Source organism: Mustelus asterias, chromosome 15 (genome assembly GCF_964213995.1).
Source record: "Mustelus asterias chromosome 15, sMusAst1.hap1.1, whole genome shotgun sequence".
Classification (NCBI taxonomy): domain Eukaryota; kingdom Metazoa; phylum Chordata; class Chondrichthyes; order Carcharhiniformes; family Triakidae; genus Mustelus; species Mustelus asterias.
Genome location: NC_135815.1, coordinates 25,854,683 through 25,868,489, shown reverse-complemented (window position 1 = coordinate 25,868,489; position 13,807 = coordinate 25,854,683). Strand labels below are relative to the sequence as shown.

Here is a 13,807-nt window from a genome sequence, read left to right as displayed (position 1 = left end):
AAGTTTTCCTTCATAGTGCCAGCAAAACATCGCAGGATCTGCTTTCAACTGGCAGCAGTCTAACATTAACAAAACTGACACTATCAAAAAAATATCAAACTCTAGACACATCATTTAGCCCATATACACATTTATTTAACTTCCAGAGTACCCCTTCTGTGTTAGCTACCTCTTTAGGAGGATGGAGAAAAATGTCTCTCTGAAACAGATGCCTCTTTAGGAGGATGGAGAAAAATGTCTCTCTGAAACAGATGCCTCTGCAAAAAGACAGTTTAAATATCTATAGATCTGCATTTCCGTGCCTTTGTAGCTAACAGAGACAATAAGATCTTTAAAATGATCTTTCCTATCGTAGGTGATACCACCCTTAACTCCTGGTCTCCTAAATTTTCTTGAAATCCCCTTGCCACAGGCCTGGCCTTCGCCTTATAAGTTCCATCAGGAAGCATTTTTTCCATGAAAATCCATCTGTGAGATAGAGTTCTTTATCCCCTATCTGGTACCTCCGTGTATACCCCGAATTCACCCCAACTATGCAGTCCTTGCTGTTTGGCATCTTTTATAACTTTTTCATCTGATTTATTGGAAGCCACCAAAACCTCATGAGCATGTGGGCTTCTACTCCTGGTAGCATTTGTAGTCTTACCCATATTCCAAGACCTTGTCAAGCTACACTTCCTATCCCGCCTGTTATCTCATTCTGAACTACCACTGTTTGATCTTTCCCTCCTGTTGTGGGATGTTCTTTCAATAGTTCTCGATCTCTTCCTTTGATCACCGTCACTATTGGACTTACTGTCTGAACTGACACTACGTTTCTGTGCCCTCCATTTTTGAACTTTCTGTTCCCAATCCATGGTCCTGACATCCTCCCCCATATTATAAAGAACAAAATAAAGAACAAAGAAAATTACAGCTCAAGAACAGGCTCTTTGACCCTCCAAGTCTGCGCCGACCATTCTGCCCGAATTAACTAAAACCCCCTACCCTTCCGGGAACCATATCCCTCTATTCCCATCCTATTCACGTATTTGTCAATACGCCCCTTAAAAGTCACTACCATATCCGCTTCCACTACCTCCCTCGGCAACGAGTTCCAGGCACACACCACTCTGTGTAAAAAATCTGCTCGTACTTCTCCTTTTAACCTTACCCCTCACACCTTAAACCTGAGCCCCCCAGTAATTGACTCTTCCACCCTGGGAAAAAGTTTCTGACTATCTACTCTGTCCATGCCTCTCATAATCTTGTAGACTTCTATCAGGTCGCCCCTCAACCTCTATCGTTCCAGTGAGAACAAACCAAGTTTCTCCAACCTCTCCTCATAGCTAATGCCCTTCATACCAGGCAACATCCTGATAAATCTTTTCTGTTCCCCCTCCAAAGCCTCTACATCCTTCTGGCGACCAGAATTGAACACTATATTCCAAGAGCAGCCTAACTAACTGCTGCTTTATACTGCAGCAGTATAAAGCTGCAACATGACTTGCCAATTTTAAACTCAATGCCCCGACCAATGAAGGTAAGCATGCGTATGCCTTCTTGACTACCTTCTCCACCTGTATTGCCACTTTCAGTGACCTGTGTACGTGTACATCCAGATGCCTTTGCCTATCAATACTCTTAAGGGTTCTGCCATTTATTGTATATTTTCCATCTGTATTAGAGCTTCCAAAATGCATTACCTCACATTTGTCCGGATTAAACTCCATCTGCCATTTCTCCGCCCAAGTCTCCAACCGATCTATATCATGTTGTATCCTCTGATGGTCCTCACCGCTATCCGCAAATCCACCAACCTTTGTGTCGTCCGCACACTTACTAATCAAACCAGTTACATTTTCCTCCAAATCATTTATATATATTACAAACAGCAAAGGTCCCAGCACTGATCCCTGAGGAACGTCACTTGTCATAGCCCTCCATTCAGAAATGCACCCTTCCACTGCTATCCTCTGTCTTCTTTGACTGAGTAAGAAGTTTAACAACACCAGGTTAAAGTTTAACAACACCAGGTTTATTTGGTAGCAAATGCCACTAGCTTTCGGAGCGCTGCCCCTTCGTCAGGTGGAGTGGAGATCTGTGATCTCCAAGCTAGTGGCATTTGCTACCAAATAAACCTGTTGGACTTTAACCTGGTGTTGTTAAACTTCTTACTGTGTTTACCCCAGTCCAACACTGGCATCTCCACATCATTCTTTGACTGAGCCAGTTTTGTATCCATCTTGCCACTCAACTCTGATCCCACGCAACATCACCTTCTGCATCAGTCTGCCAGGAGGGACCTTGTCAAAGGTCTTACTGAAGTCCATGTAGACAACATCCACTGCCCTACCCTCATCAATCATCTTCGTCACTCCCTCGAAAAACTCGATCAAATTAGTGAGACACGAGCTCCCTTTCACAAAACCATGTTGCCTCTCACTAGTATGTCCACTTATTACCAAGTGGGAATAAATCCTGTCTCATAAGAACATAAGAAATAGGAGCAGGAGTAGGCCATCTAGCCCCTCGAGCCTGCCCCGCCATTCAATAAGATCATGGCTGATCTGAAGTGGATCAGTTCCACTTACCCGCCTGATCCCTATAACCCCTAATTCCCTTACCGATCAGGAATCCGTGATTTAAACATATTCAACGAGGTAGCCTCCACCACTTCAGTGGGCAGAGAATTCAGAGATTCACCACCCTCTGACAGAAGTTGTTCCACCTCAACTCTGTCCTAAACTGACCCCCCTTTATTTTGAGGCTGTGCCCTCTAGTTCTAGCTTCCTTTCTAAGTGGAAAGAATCTCTCCACCTCTACCCTATCCAGCCCCTTCATTATCTCATAGGTCTCTATAAGATCCCCCCTCAGCCTTCTAAATTCCAACGAGTACAAACCCAATCTGCTCAGTGTCTCCTCATAATCAACACCCCTCATCTCTGGTATCAACCTGGTGAACCTTCTCTGCACTCCCTCCAAGGCCAATATATCCTTCCGCAAATAAGGGGACCAATACAGCACACAGTATTCCAGCTGCGGTCTCACCAATGCCCTGTACAGATGCAGCATGACATCTCTGCTTTTATATTCTATCCCCCTTGCGATATAGGCCAACATCCCATTTGCCTTCTTGATCACCTGTTGCACCTGCAGACTGGGTTTTTGAGTCTCATGCACAAGGACCCCCAGGTCCCTATGCACAGTTGCATGTTGTAATTTTTTTCCATTTAGATAATAATCCAATTTGCTATTATTTCCTCCAAAGTGAATAACCTCGCATTTGTCAACGTTATACTCCATCTGCCAGATCCTCGCCCACTCACTTAGCCTGTCCAAATCTCTCTGCAGGCCTTCTACGCCCTCCACACGATTCACTTTTCCACTTATCTTTGTGTCGTCTGCAAACTTTGTTACCCGACACTCAATCCGCACCTCCAGATCATCTATATAAATGGTAAATAGTTGAGGCCCCAGTACCGATCCCTGCAGCACGCCACTAGTTACCATCTGCCAACCAGAAAAGCACCCATTTATTCCGACTCTCTGCTTCCTGTCGGATAGCCAATCCCCAATCCACGCTAACACCCTACCCCCAACTCCGTGTGACCCAATCTTCTTCAGCAACCTTTTGTGAGGCAGCTTATCAAACGCCTTTTGGAAATCCAAAAACACCGCATCCACCGGTTCCCCCCTGTCAACTGCACTAGTCACATCTTCATAAAAATCCAACAAGTTCATCAAGCACAACTTTCCCCTCATGAATCCATGCTGCGTCTGCTTAATCGAACCATTCTTATCCAGATGGCCTGCTATTTCTTCTTTAATGATGTATTCCAGCATTTTCCCAACTACTGACGTTAAGCTAACCGGCCTGTAGTTACCCGCCTTTTGTCTATTTCCTTTTTTAAACAGCGGCGTAACATTAACCGTTTTCCAATCCGCCGGCACTACCCCAGAATCCAACGAATTTTGATAAATAACCACTAATGCATCCGCTATTACCTCTGACATTTCTTTCAGTACCCTGGGATGCATTCCATCCGGGCCCGGGGACTTATCCACCTTCAGTCCCGTTGGTCTACCAAGCACTGCCTCCCTGGTAACATTAATTGTATTGAGTACCTCTCCTCCTACCAACCCTCTATCGTTAATATTCGGTGAACTATTTGTGTCTTCCACCGTGAAGACCGACACAAAAAACTTATTTAAAGTTTCAGCCATTTCCCAGTCTCAGATTCTTTGTCTCGAAGAATCCTCTACAATAATTTCCCTACCACTGTTGTAAGGCTCACTGGCCTGTAATTACCTGGATTATTCTTGCTACCCCTCTTAAACAAAGGAACAACATTGGCTATTCTCCAATCCTCTGGGACCTCCCCTGTAGCCAGTGAGGATACAAAGATTTCTCTCAAGGCCCCAGCAATTTCCTCACTTGCCTCTCTCAGTATTCTGGGGTATATCCCATCAGGCCCTGGGGACTTGTCTACCTTAATGTTTCTCAAGAACCCCAATACCTCCTCCTTTTTGATCTCAACATGACTCAAACTATCTATACACCCTTTCCCAAACTCATCATCCACCAAGTCCTCCTCTTTGGTGAATACTGCTGCAAAGTACTCATTTAATACCTCACCCATTTCCTCTGACTCCACATATAGATTCCCTCCCTTGTCCATGAGTGGGCCAATCCTCTCCCTGGGTACCCTCTTGCTGTTTATATATGTATAAAAAGCCTTGGTATTTTCCTGGCCAATGCTTTTTCGTGACCTCTTTTAACCCTCCTTACTTAAGTTCTTTCTACTTTCCTTGTATTCCACACTTGCTCCGTGTGTTCCCAGCCTCCTAGCTATGACAAATGCTTCCTTTTTCTCTTTGACTTGGCTTACAATATCTCTTGTTATCCAAGGTTCCCAAAACTTGCCATACTTATCCTTCATCCTTACAGGAATGTGCTGATCCTGAATCCTTATCAATTTACACTTGAAAGCCTCCCTCATGCCAGACGTTGATTTGCCCTCAAACATCTGTCCCCAATCTACATTCTTCAGTTCCTGCCTAATATTGTTGTAATTAGACTTCCCCCAATTTAGCACCTTAACTTGAGGATTACACTTATCTTTATCCATCAGTACCTTAAAGCTTACTGAATTGTGGTCACTGTTCCCGAACTCCTCCCCTACCGAATCATCAACCATCTGGCTGGGCTCATTCCCCAATACCAGGTCCAGGACAGCCCTTTCCCTAGTTGGACTATCTACATACTGTTTCAAGCAGCCCTCCTAGATTCTCCTTACAAACTCTGTCCCATCCATGCCCCTAGCACTAAGTGAGTCCCAGTCAATATAGTATTTTGTATATTCAACCAGCTTTTATATTTTCTAGTGGGCTTTCCTGCTCTCATTAATGATAGTTGCATCCTTCCATTGACTAGATCCTTCAGGCAAGTCAGTCACTTTTGTACCAACCTTTGGCAGTTGTCCTTTAGAAAAAAATGGCCTGTTCTAGTTCATCAGAAATAATATATTCCTCTACAGATACCCTGTCTATTTCAAGTAACTGATCCTCATAATTCTGTAACATGAGAGTTTCAGATGACCCTTGTTCCTCATCATGTTTGTCTGCTCTTTCTAAATTTGCAAATTTGTAATCTGTACCCATTATCCTTGATGAATGTACCCTAACAGTCGGATTACCATATTGCAAAACAATTGTTTTGCCATCTATGCCTATAACCTTCCCTGAGCCTTTCCATTCATTAAAATTGTCTCCCTTATAGTATACTATGTCTCCTTGCTGCAAAACGGTGTTTGATGGCCGTACATTGTGCCTTAAATCTCTGCGAATTCGTTCAGAGACTTCTGCTTCCAAAAATGCTCTTCTACTTATATGCAATGCATTTAAATGCTCAGCAAAGGCAGAGCTAATTGTAGTCCCTTCCCAATCTGGAGGCTGGTCATTCAAAATGGACAGAATTTAGGATTTCTACCAAATACTAATTAATACGGACTACAGCCCCCAACCATCTGCAATGAATTCTTTGCATGTATTACCCATGCTGGGGCTGAATTTAACTTGCAATTTGGTTGATCTGCCAAAATATTCCGGAGCATGTCATCTATTACCATTGTTCCTCTCAGACACTCCATTACTAAATTGGTTTTCTGCAACTGTATTCATGACTATGATATTCATTTTTTCACACATATTCCTAAACTCATCGTAAGCAAATTCTCCCCTATTGTCTGTAAGGAATTTTGCCAGTGGCCCCATTCCTGTCCCAATCCATTTTCCATGGTCTGATCCAGGGTTACTCTTTCCTTTACTACACACAGCTGTTGATTGACTAAATCTGGTCAGTAAATCTACAAAATGCAAAATGAATATATTGTTTGCTTTCTCCCAGATCTTAAGGTCCAAGGCCACAACGTCATTAGAAACTCAACTTTTGGCCAGAGATTTTATCGGTTGTGATGGTGTCCTTCTGTACTTTCTACAAACTTCACACCGATTACTGACCTGTTCTATAAGTTTAGTATAGTGCTCATTTCTTACACCTGCATCCTTTAATAAATTTTGCAGCCTCCAAGGAGATGGATGCACAAATTGCCGATGCAGCTTCAATACAATGAGCTTTTCATCGCTAAAGTCCCATTTCCACATGCTAATAACACTTCCTTAACCTCATTATCCGAAAAATTATTTTTCATTAACGGAATACAATAGTGTCCTGACTGTGTCAATTGTAAGTCCACCATTTTTCCAAAAACTATTGCCTTATCATTTTCCATATCCAGTTTCATGTGTGCTTTCTTCATCAATGGTCTTCTCAGAAGTAAAAGGTATCTCACTTGACACAACATCTGTGCTAATGAAATGATTCACTCTGGCAATATTGCAAGGGATCACCACTCTTTTCAGTGACTTCAGGGTATTACCATCTCCAAACCTGAAACTAGTGGAACTTTCAAATTCTTTAACCTTGATCTTATTTTCAGCATTTAAAGAGTCCAGGTAACGTTTTAACCAGTCAATTCCACACACAGTAGGTATACAACGACTGTCCAATACAGCATAATTAAAAGACTCTGCAACCAAAACTTTCATTACAGGGGTAAAACTTCTCGTTATTAAGACAATGCCTTCTTTCTGGTCACTATCCTTTTCCTCTTCCGATTCTTATGTGTCACGTCTAGCTTCAAACATTCTATTTGATCGTTCCGGACAATTGAAAGCATAATGAAATTTAGAGTCACACCAAAAACACTGATTAATCATACCCTGCACATTTCTGGGATTAATTTTTCTGTTACCCCTCTCCAAATCCTTCCTCCTGCTGTAGATATTACAGAAATTTCTATCCTCGTAATTTCTGAATCCCAATCTTCTGCCATATTCCCGTAGCCGGCTTGTGCCTTTACGATCTTGCCATCCTATTAACTGCATATCTGCCACTGTCTGTTTGTACTGACCCATTTGTGTCAGAAAAGCCATGGGGATAGAACGTTTCCCTAAAAAAAATTTGAAGGTCACTAACATTTGATCATATAAGGTATCTTTGTCTGCAAACTTAACTTCTGTCAAAACCAGGACCCTACCCATTTTTGTAAGTTTAGCACAGTAACAAATGCCAACATGGACTGTGGAATTTCCAGGCGGTGTATTTGCAGCCTTATATATAGTCTGTTAAATTCCATCACATTAGAAATATCCTCTGATTTCCAAAAATTATCAATTGTACTAAGCTTCATTCACACTTAATAGGTCATCTTTTTGATAAATCTTATCCATAAAGATTAATAAATTATCTAGACCTTCCTCCGAGTCCAAATGTTCCAAATCCAATTCAGAAAATACTTTTTGACAAATTTTACTTCTCTGTGGTAAGGAAAGAGCCAAAGCCATTCCTTGTTTTCATTTCCCCATAGCGGTTGCCTTAGTCCTCATGATGACTTTACTTCTCCATAGGTCATAAGGTTCAGTGTCTGAGAATAATGGTGGATAGCCATAGCCTGACACTTTTACTCCAGGTTCAGCCATTTTGTTGTCTCCCTCATACTCCTTTATTGATTAGAATTTGAGTGAAGACTTCTCCTTTTTTTCCAGAAAAGTTGTAACTTGCAACCCTTTACTTGAAACCAATAACCATCCTCTGCTACCACTGTTTGAGCCTCTCAGTTATAGTTCAGTAAAGGAGACATGAGTTCTGCTTCTTCATAAACTACCTTTATTTCTTTGATGCAACTCCACATACAATTCTCCCGAACACCCAGTGCCACCTATCACCTTGCAGTGACTTCTATTAAATGATTAACATCCAATTTAGAACTTAAGTGGAAGGTGACTGTTAACCCATTCCAAACATTCCGGACTCTGGGGAGAATGTCTCAACTCGGCACTGGATAGGAGCTTGGGATCCGGGCAGGCAGATGCAAAAGGCAAACTCATCAACTGTGGTCAACATCTTCCTCAGTAGCTTCTTCCTCCTCGGCTTCTGAAACCATTGTTGCCTAGGGTTCACATTAACAGACACATGCCACCCAATTTCCCCCACTCCCGACACCACCGAGATCCCTTACCCTTCCAGCCATCAGGGTTTCAACCCCTCCTTCTGTACCCACAGGAGGTTGGCCCATAACAGGAGGGAGTGGGAGCAAACTGAAAGTGGGGGCCAAGATCTGCAAATCCTCACTCCCTTTGAGGAGAGAGCCCTTGCTCTAGCAGGGGAGGAGGAGGACAGGACCATGAGCAAGAGCCAGGTCGGTGTGCGACCAGGAAATGAGCATTAGTAAAATCTTCATTCCTCTCAATTAAGTAGCATGCTGCCCAGGTGCTTGCCCCTCCTTTGCATTGAACCTTGTGTTCTTTGTTGCAGGAAATAACCCTGTTACACCCGGCCTGGCTGGCATCACTGCTGCTTCTGCTGAGATGCCCCACAACAGCTCGGAGGAAACCTCAGAGGAAGGTCTCGAGGAGGGCTCCAAGGTAAGTGCCAGCCAATTGACAGAGGCTTCCACAATTCACCAACACAGATACTATTACTATGGTGGGACAAATTAATGATGAGGCTTCTGGGTCACTTTCTGGTGCGCACGACACAGCCATTGACATACACCGGGTGGAGGTGGGAACGTTCAAGGCCTCGGGCACGCAGGGATGTGTCGGAGGCTGGGAATCAGCTGGCAGCAAGCCAGGTGCCAGGCCGCTGCGATTATTTCTCCCTTGGAGATGCAGCAGCAGAGCCAAGGAATGCAAGAGGGGCTGTCAGCAACATTCAGGAACTGCGAGGTTGTTGGGAGGAGTCCCTCAGACTGTAGGTGCAGGAGATATTGCCAGCACTGCGTGGTGCCCAGGCCAACAAGGTGGCATCCGTATTGGAAAACTTGGGTCAGGAAATGGTTGTCATGGGTGGTAGGGTCCAAGGCACAAGTCACAGTGGGCCATGACCGAGACACAGTGAGTCATGGCTGAGGGGCTCGGGAGCATTCTCGAGAGACAGCAGATCACGGCTGCAGGCTTCGAGAACATGACAGTCACAGCGGGCCATCATTGAGGGCTGCAGAGCTTGGCCCAGTCTCAGAGGGCACTTGCTGCAGGCATTGTAAGTTTGGCCCAGATTCAGAGGCCCATCGCCGAGGGCTCAAACACTGTGGGGTTAATGCAGTTGGGCCTCCAGGACTGGCAGAGCCAGGTGACGCCAGGGCTTCTGGAGCTCATTCCAGCTGCTTTGCCATCCCATGGAGTGACCCAGGGGACAATGGGCACCCAAAGGAGGTGGAAGCACTGGAGTCCATGCCAGGGCCTTTCATCTGGGAGACTCTAGCCGTTACTAGGCCTTCTGAATCCCCCCTTCCTGACAGCAATGCATCTCATGGGCAGTGGGATGAATAGGGTGGCATGGATATGTCCGTACCACCTGAAAGTTGACTGGGGCCTTCCAGATCCCAGCCCTCCAGGGAACGCGCGCCAAGGACCTCACAGGCCACAGGGCACAGAACGCAGCTGACCGCCTCCACCTCCGATGTACATTCTGGGGAGAACACCTCAACGTAGCAGCAGGCCGGGTAAGATTAGGAAGCTATAGGGTCACCAAAGGGCACCAGTTAGTTTTAGGACAATAGGCACTGTTTAGAATCACAAACACCTGTTTTATTGCACTGTTAAATATCACCACTTAATGTTATTGCACCCCACAGCTATGACTAATCACCAACCACAAGGATGACCATTACCTGACTTTACCCAGAGGGTATTGTTCTGCGAGGGAGAGGCCCTTTGGCCTATTGAGTATGCGACCCCCATTTCCCAATACCTGTGCCAGACCCCTGGCTGGCGTGGGACTCCAAGCCCTCATCCCAAGATGTCCCAATAGTGGGTGCCCTGTGGGCCCATTGTGTCACACAGCCAGTCCCCCCCCACCCCCCAGGGCATTGAAGTGGGTATTAGATGGCTGAACTCCTGACCCTCATTCAGATGTGTGCCCATATGCCTGTGTGTGGTCATAGAACAGGTAGGAGTCAGACTTGTCTGGCACTGGGGCTGCATAACACCGTGCCACATTGCGAGTCATCATCACCCTCCTGCCTGGACCAGTAACTCATTAACAGGGCCAACACAAGGTGTGATCTGAATGGGACTCATGGTGCAGGTTGTGACAAGGGTTTGGGGGTTTGCGCTCCACAGGGTGGGGATAGGGAGGTGGTGGATTGTACATTTCCTGGTTGTTGAACCTTGTGGCCATGAAGGCTTCCCTCGTTGCCTTGCCCTGCGGACCCTTGCCACGCATGTCCTCCACCCCCTGGCTCCTCCTTGCCCTCCTCCTCCTCCACATCCTCATGGGCCCCGTGCTCCTCAGGGGCGTCCTCCTGCTTGACCTCCTCCTCCTCCAGGAAATCTCTCTGCTGCTGTGGCCAGCTATGGAGAGCACAGGAGACCGTGATGTTGTGGGAGACCTTCAGGAGGCTGTACTGGAAGGCCCCGCCAGAGCAGTTCACACAGCGGAATCGCATCTTCAGGAGCCCAATGCACCACTCGACAATGCACTGGGTGGCAGCGTGGGCCTCATTAGAACAGGTCTCTATATTGGTCTCAGGCCTCCACACTGGAGTCTTTGGCCAAGCCCTTAGTGAGTAGCCCTTATAACTCACGAGCTATCCTGGCAGCCTGAGCTGGTCTTCAAATGTCGGGGATGTCAGAGCTCCACAGGATGAAGCAATTATGCACCCTGCCTGGGTGTTGGGCGCACACCACCATCTATCTGGTGGTCGCACACAATCTGCACATTCAGGGAGTGGAACCTCTTCCTGTTACAAAGTGCAGTACCTGATGTTTTGAGGGATGCATACAATTGATAGACTCCTGTACATTCAGCATGCCAGCGATGACAGCAAAGCCTGCAGCCCAGGCTTCCTGCTGGGCCTGGCACATGTCAAAATTGATTTACTGGTCTTCCCAGGTGAACAAGGCATTTGTTAACTCGCGGACATACTTGTGGAGGACTGAGAGATCCCACAGAGGTCCTGCTGGTGACCTGGAAAGACCCAGTTGCATAAAAGTTTAAGATTGTCGTAACCTTCACCACCACCGGGAGAGGGTCTTCCACTATCCGTCAAGGTGCCAGGTCCGCAAGGACCTGACACAGGTGCCACACTATCTCCTTGTTCAACCGAAGCCAGTGGTGGCACACGGCATCCATCAGCTCATTGAAGGACATGCATGTACTGAACTGCCAGGGTGTCCATCTCCTCTGTGCCCTGGCACCCTCCTTGGGCTGATGGGCGCCTGCCTCCTGCCCCCGACTGGGCAGGTTCCTGTCCTCCTACTACAGCCTCTGGCTTGGGTTAACCTTGCAGTGCCCAGTCATCCCCACCGTCCACACTCATTGGGATACAGGTTGCTGGGAGGGAATGTATGAGGTGGATAGATAACCTCACGAACTTTATCTCTTTTCCACAGCAGCAGCAGCCACAAGAATGACCATTGGGTCTATTGGCTCCATGCCAAAATCCATTTTTACTCTGGTGGGGGAGGGAGGGAAGAGATAAAGTTCGTGAGGTTATCTATCCACCTCATACATTCCCTCCCAGCAACCTGTATCCCAATGAGTGTGGACGGCGGCAATCCCGGTGCCCTCGCCACCTTGACAGGTTGGTGACTGTTACTGCATTTCCTCATCATTGGGGGCACAGAGGGCATACGAGTGGCTGCGCTGGGGCCCCCATTGGGGACCCTTGAAGTATAGACATGGGTACACCCACCTGGCCATCTGATGCAGTGGCTTCCAGAAATGGCTTGCAGTTCGACAGACAGGGGAGAAGCATCCTCATGACTAGCACGAGATTGGTTCCCATCGAGGGCAGCACTGTGGAGTTCATGTTGTGTGAGGAGCTGTGTTAACACGAGCCGAGCTCCCTTGATTGGAGCAGTGGCTGACATAGCTGCTGCTCATTTCTGTTAGTGAGACCTGGGATGGGATGTCAGCAGTCAGCCACAGAGCCTGTCCAGCAGACAGATGGCAGGGTCACCATGGTGACTTCAGTGGAGTTGGAGGGTCGACCTCATATGCAATTCCTTGGGCGTTGTTCAGTAGCTGGTCAAATGTGCACAACACGAGCCCCACATCAGTGCTGACCCCCAACCAAAGAACAAAGACCAAAGAACAATACAGCACAGGAACAGGCCCTTCGGCCCTCCAAGCCCATGCCGCTCCCTGGTCCAAACTAGACCATTCTTTTGTATCCCTCCATTCCCATTCCATTCATGTGGCTATCTAGATAAGTCTTAAACGTTCCCAGTGTGTCCGCCTCCACCACCTTGCCTGGCAGCGCATTCCAGGCCCCCACCACCCTCTGTGTAAAATATGTCCTTCTGATATCTGTGTTAAACCTCCCCCCCTTCACCTTGAACCTTTGACCCCTCGTGAACGTCACCACCGACCTGGGGAAAAGCTTCCCACCGTTCACCCTATCTATGCCTTTCATAATTTTATACACCTCTAATAAGTCTCCCCTCATCCTCCGTCTTTCCAGGGAGAACAACCCCAGTTTACCCAATCTCTCCTCATAACTAAGCCCCTCCACACCAGGCAACATCCTGGTAAACCTCCTCTGTACTCTCTCCAAAGCCTCCACGTCCTTCTGGTAGTGTGGCGACCAGAACTGGACGCAGTATTCCAAATGCGGCCGAACCAACGTTCTACACATCTGCAACATCAGACCCCAACTTTTATACCGTTGGAACCCCAGACCAGCACAAACCCCAAGCCACCGCACCCATGCAAGCTTCCCAGCCCACATCATGGCCACAGGTGAGATCGCCCCCATTGCACCCCGGAGACTGGTGCTCAGTGATACTCACCTCCTTGTTCGCCTTTGTCACTGCTGCACCTGAAACTCACTTATATAGAGCAGCTGCAATTCTCGCCAGTGTGACTTCTGACTGACAAGGTGGTTAATGCAAGTAGAGGGGAAACAAATGCATACCGCACTCGCTAATGATATTGAAATGCATTCAAATGCATGCAAATTGACGTATCGCCTATTTTCGGAGCGAAGCTGTTCACCCCTGGGAAAAGTGGCTGGTAAGATGGGAAATGGCGTGAAATAGGGTATATTTCTGAAATATCTCTTTGCAATTAATCTTACCACCTCGAATCGCCAAGCGCTGGGCGGGACAAGATCGTAAAATTGTGCCCTTTGTGTCTGTAGCGTCAGATGATGTTAGACTCCTCGCTCGGCTGTAAGTTTGTGGGTCACAGACTGAGTAGTATTACCTTTCATTTTCCCCTCCATTGTAATCTCATTAGCCATGAAGAAATAACACAACT

General features: G+C 46.7%; 1 protein-coding gene across 1 annotated transcript in view; it reads right to left on the bottom strand.

Moving 5' to 3' along the window:
- The window catches only part of LOC144504906 (amino acid transporter heavy chain SLC3A2-like), a 74,878-nt gene that overhangs the window by 22,454 nt on the left and 38,617 nt on the right, over positions 1–13,807 (bottom strand). Inside the window, exon 4 of the mRNA XM_078230655.1 lies at positions 5,524–5,934. Within this exon, the coding sequence (XP_078086781.1) occupies positions 5,524–5,934 (411 nt within the window). The remainder of the gene's footprint in view (positions 1–5,523; positions 5,935–13,807) is intronic.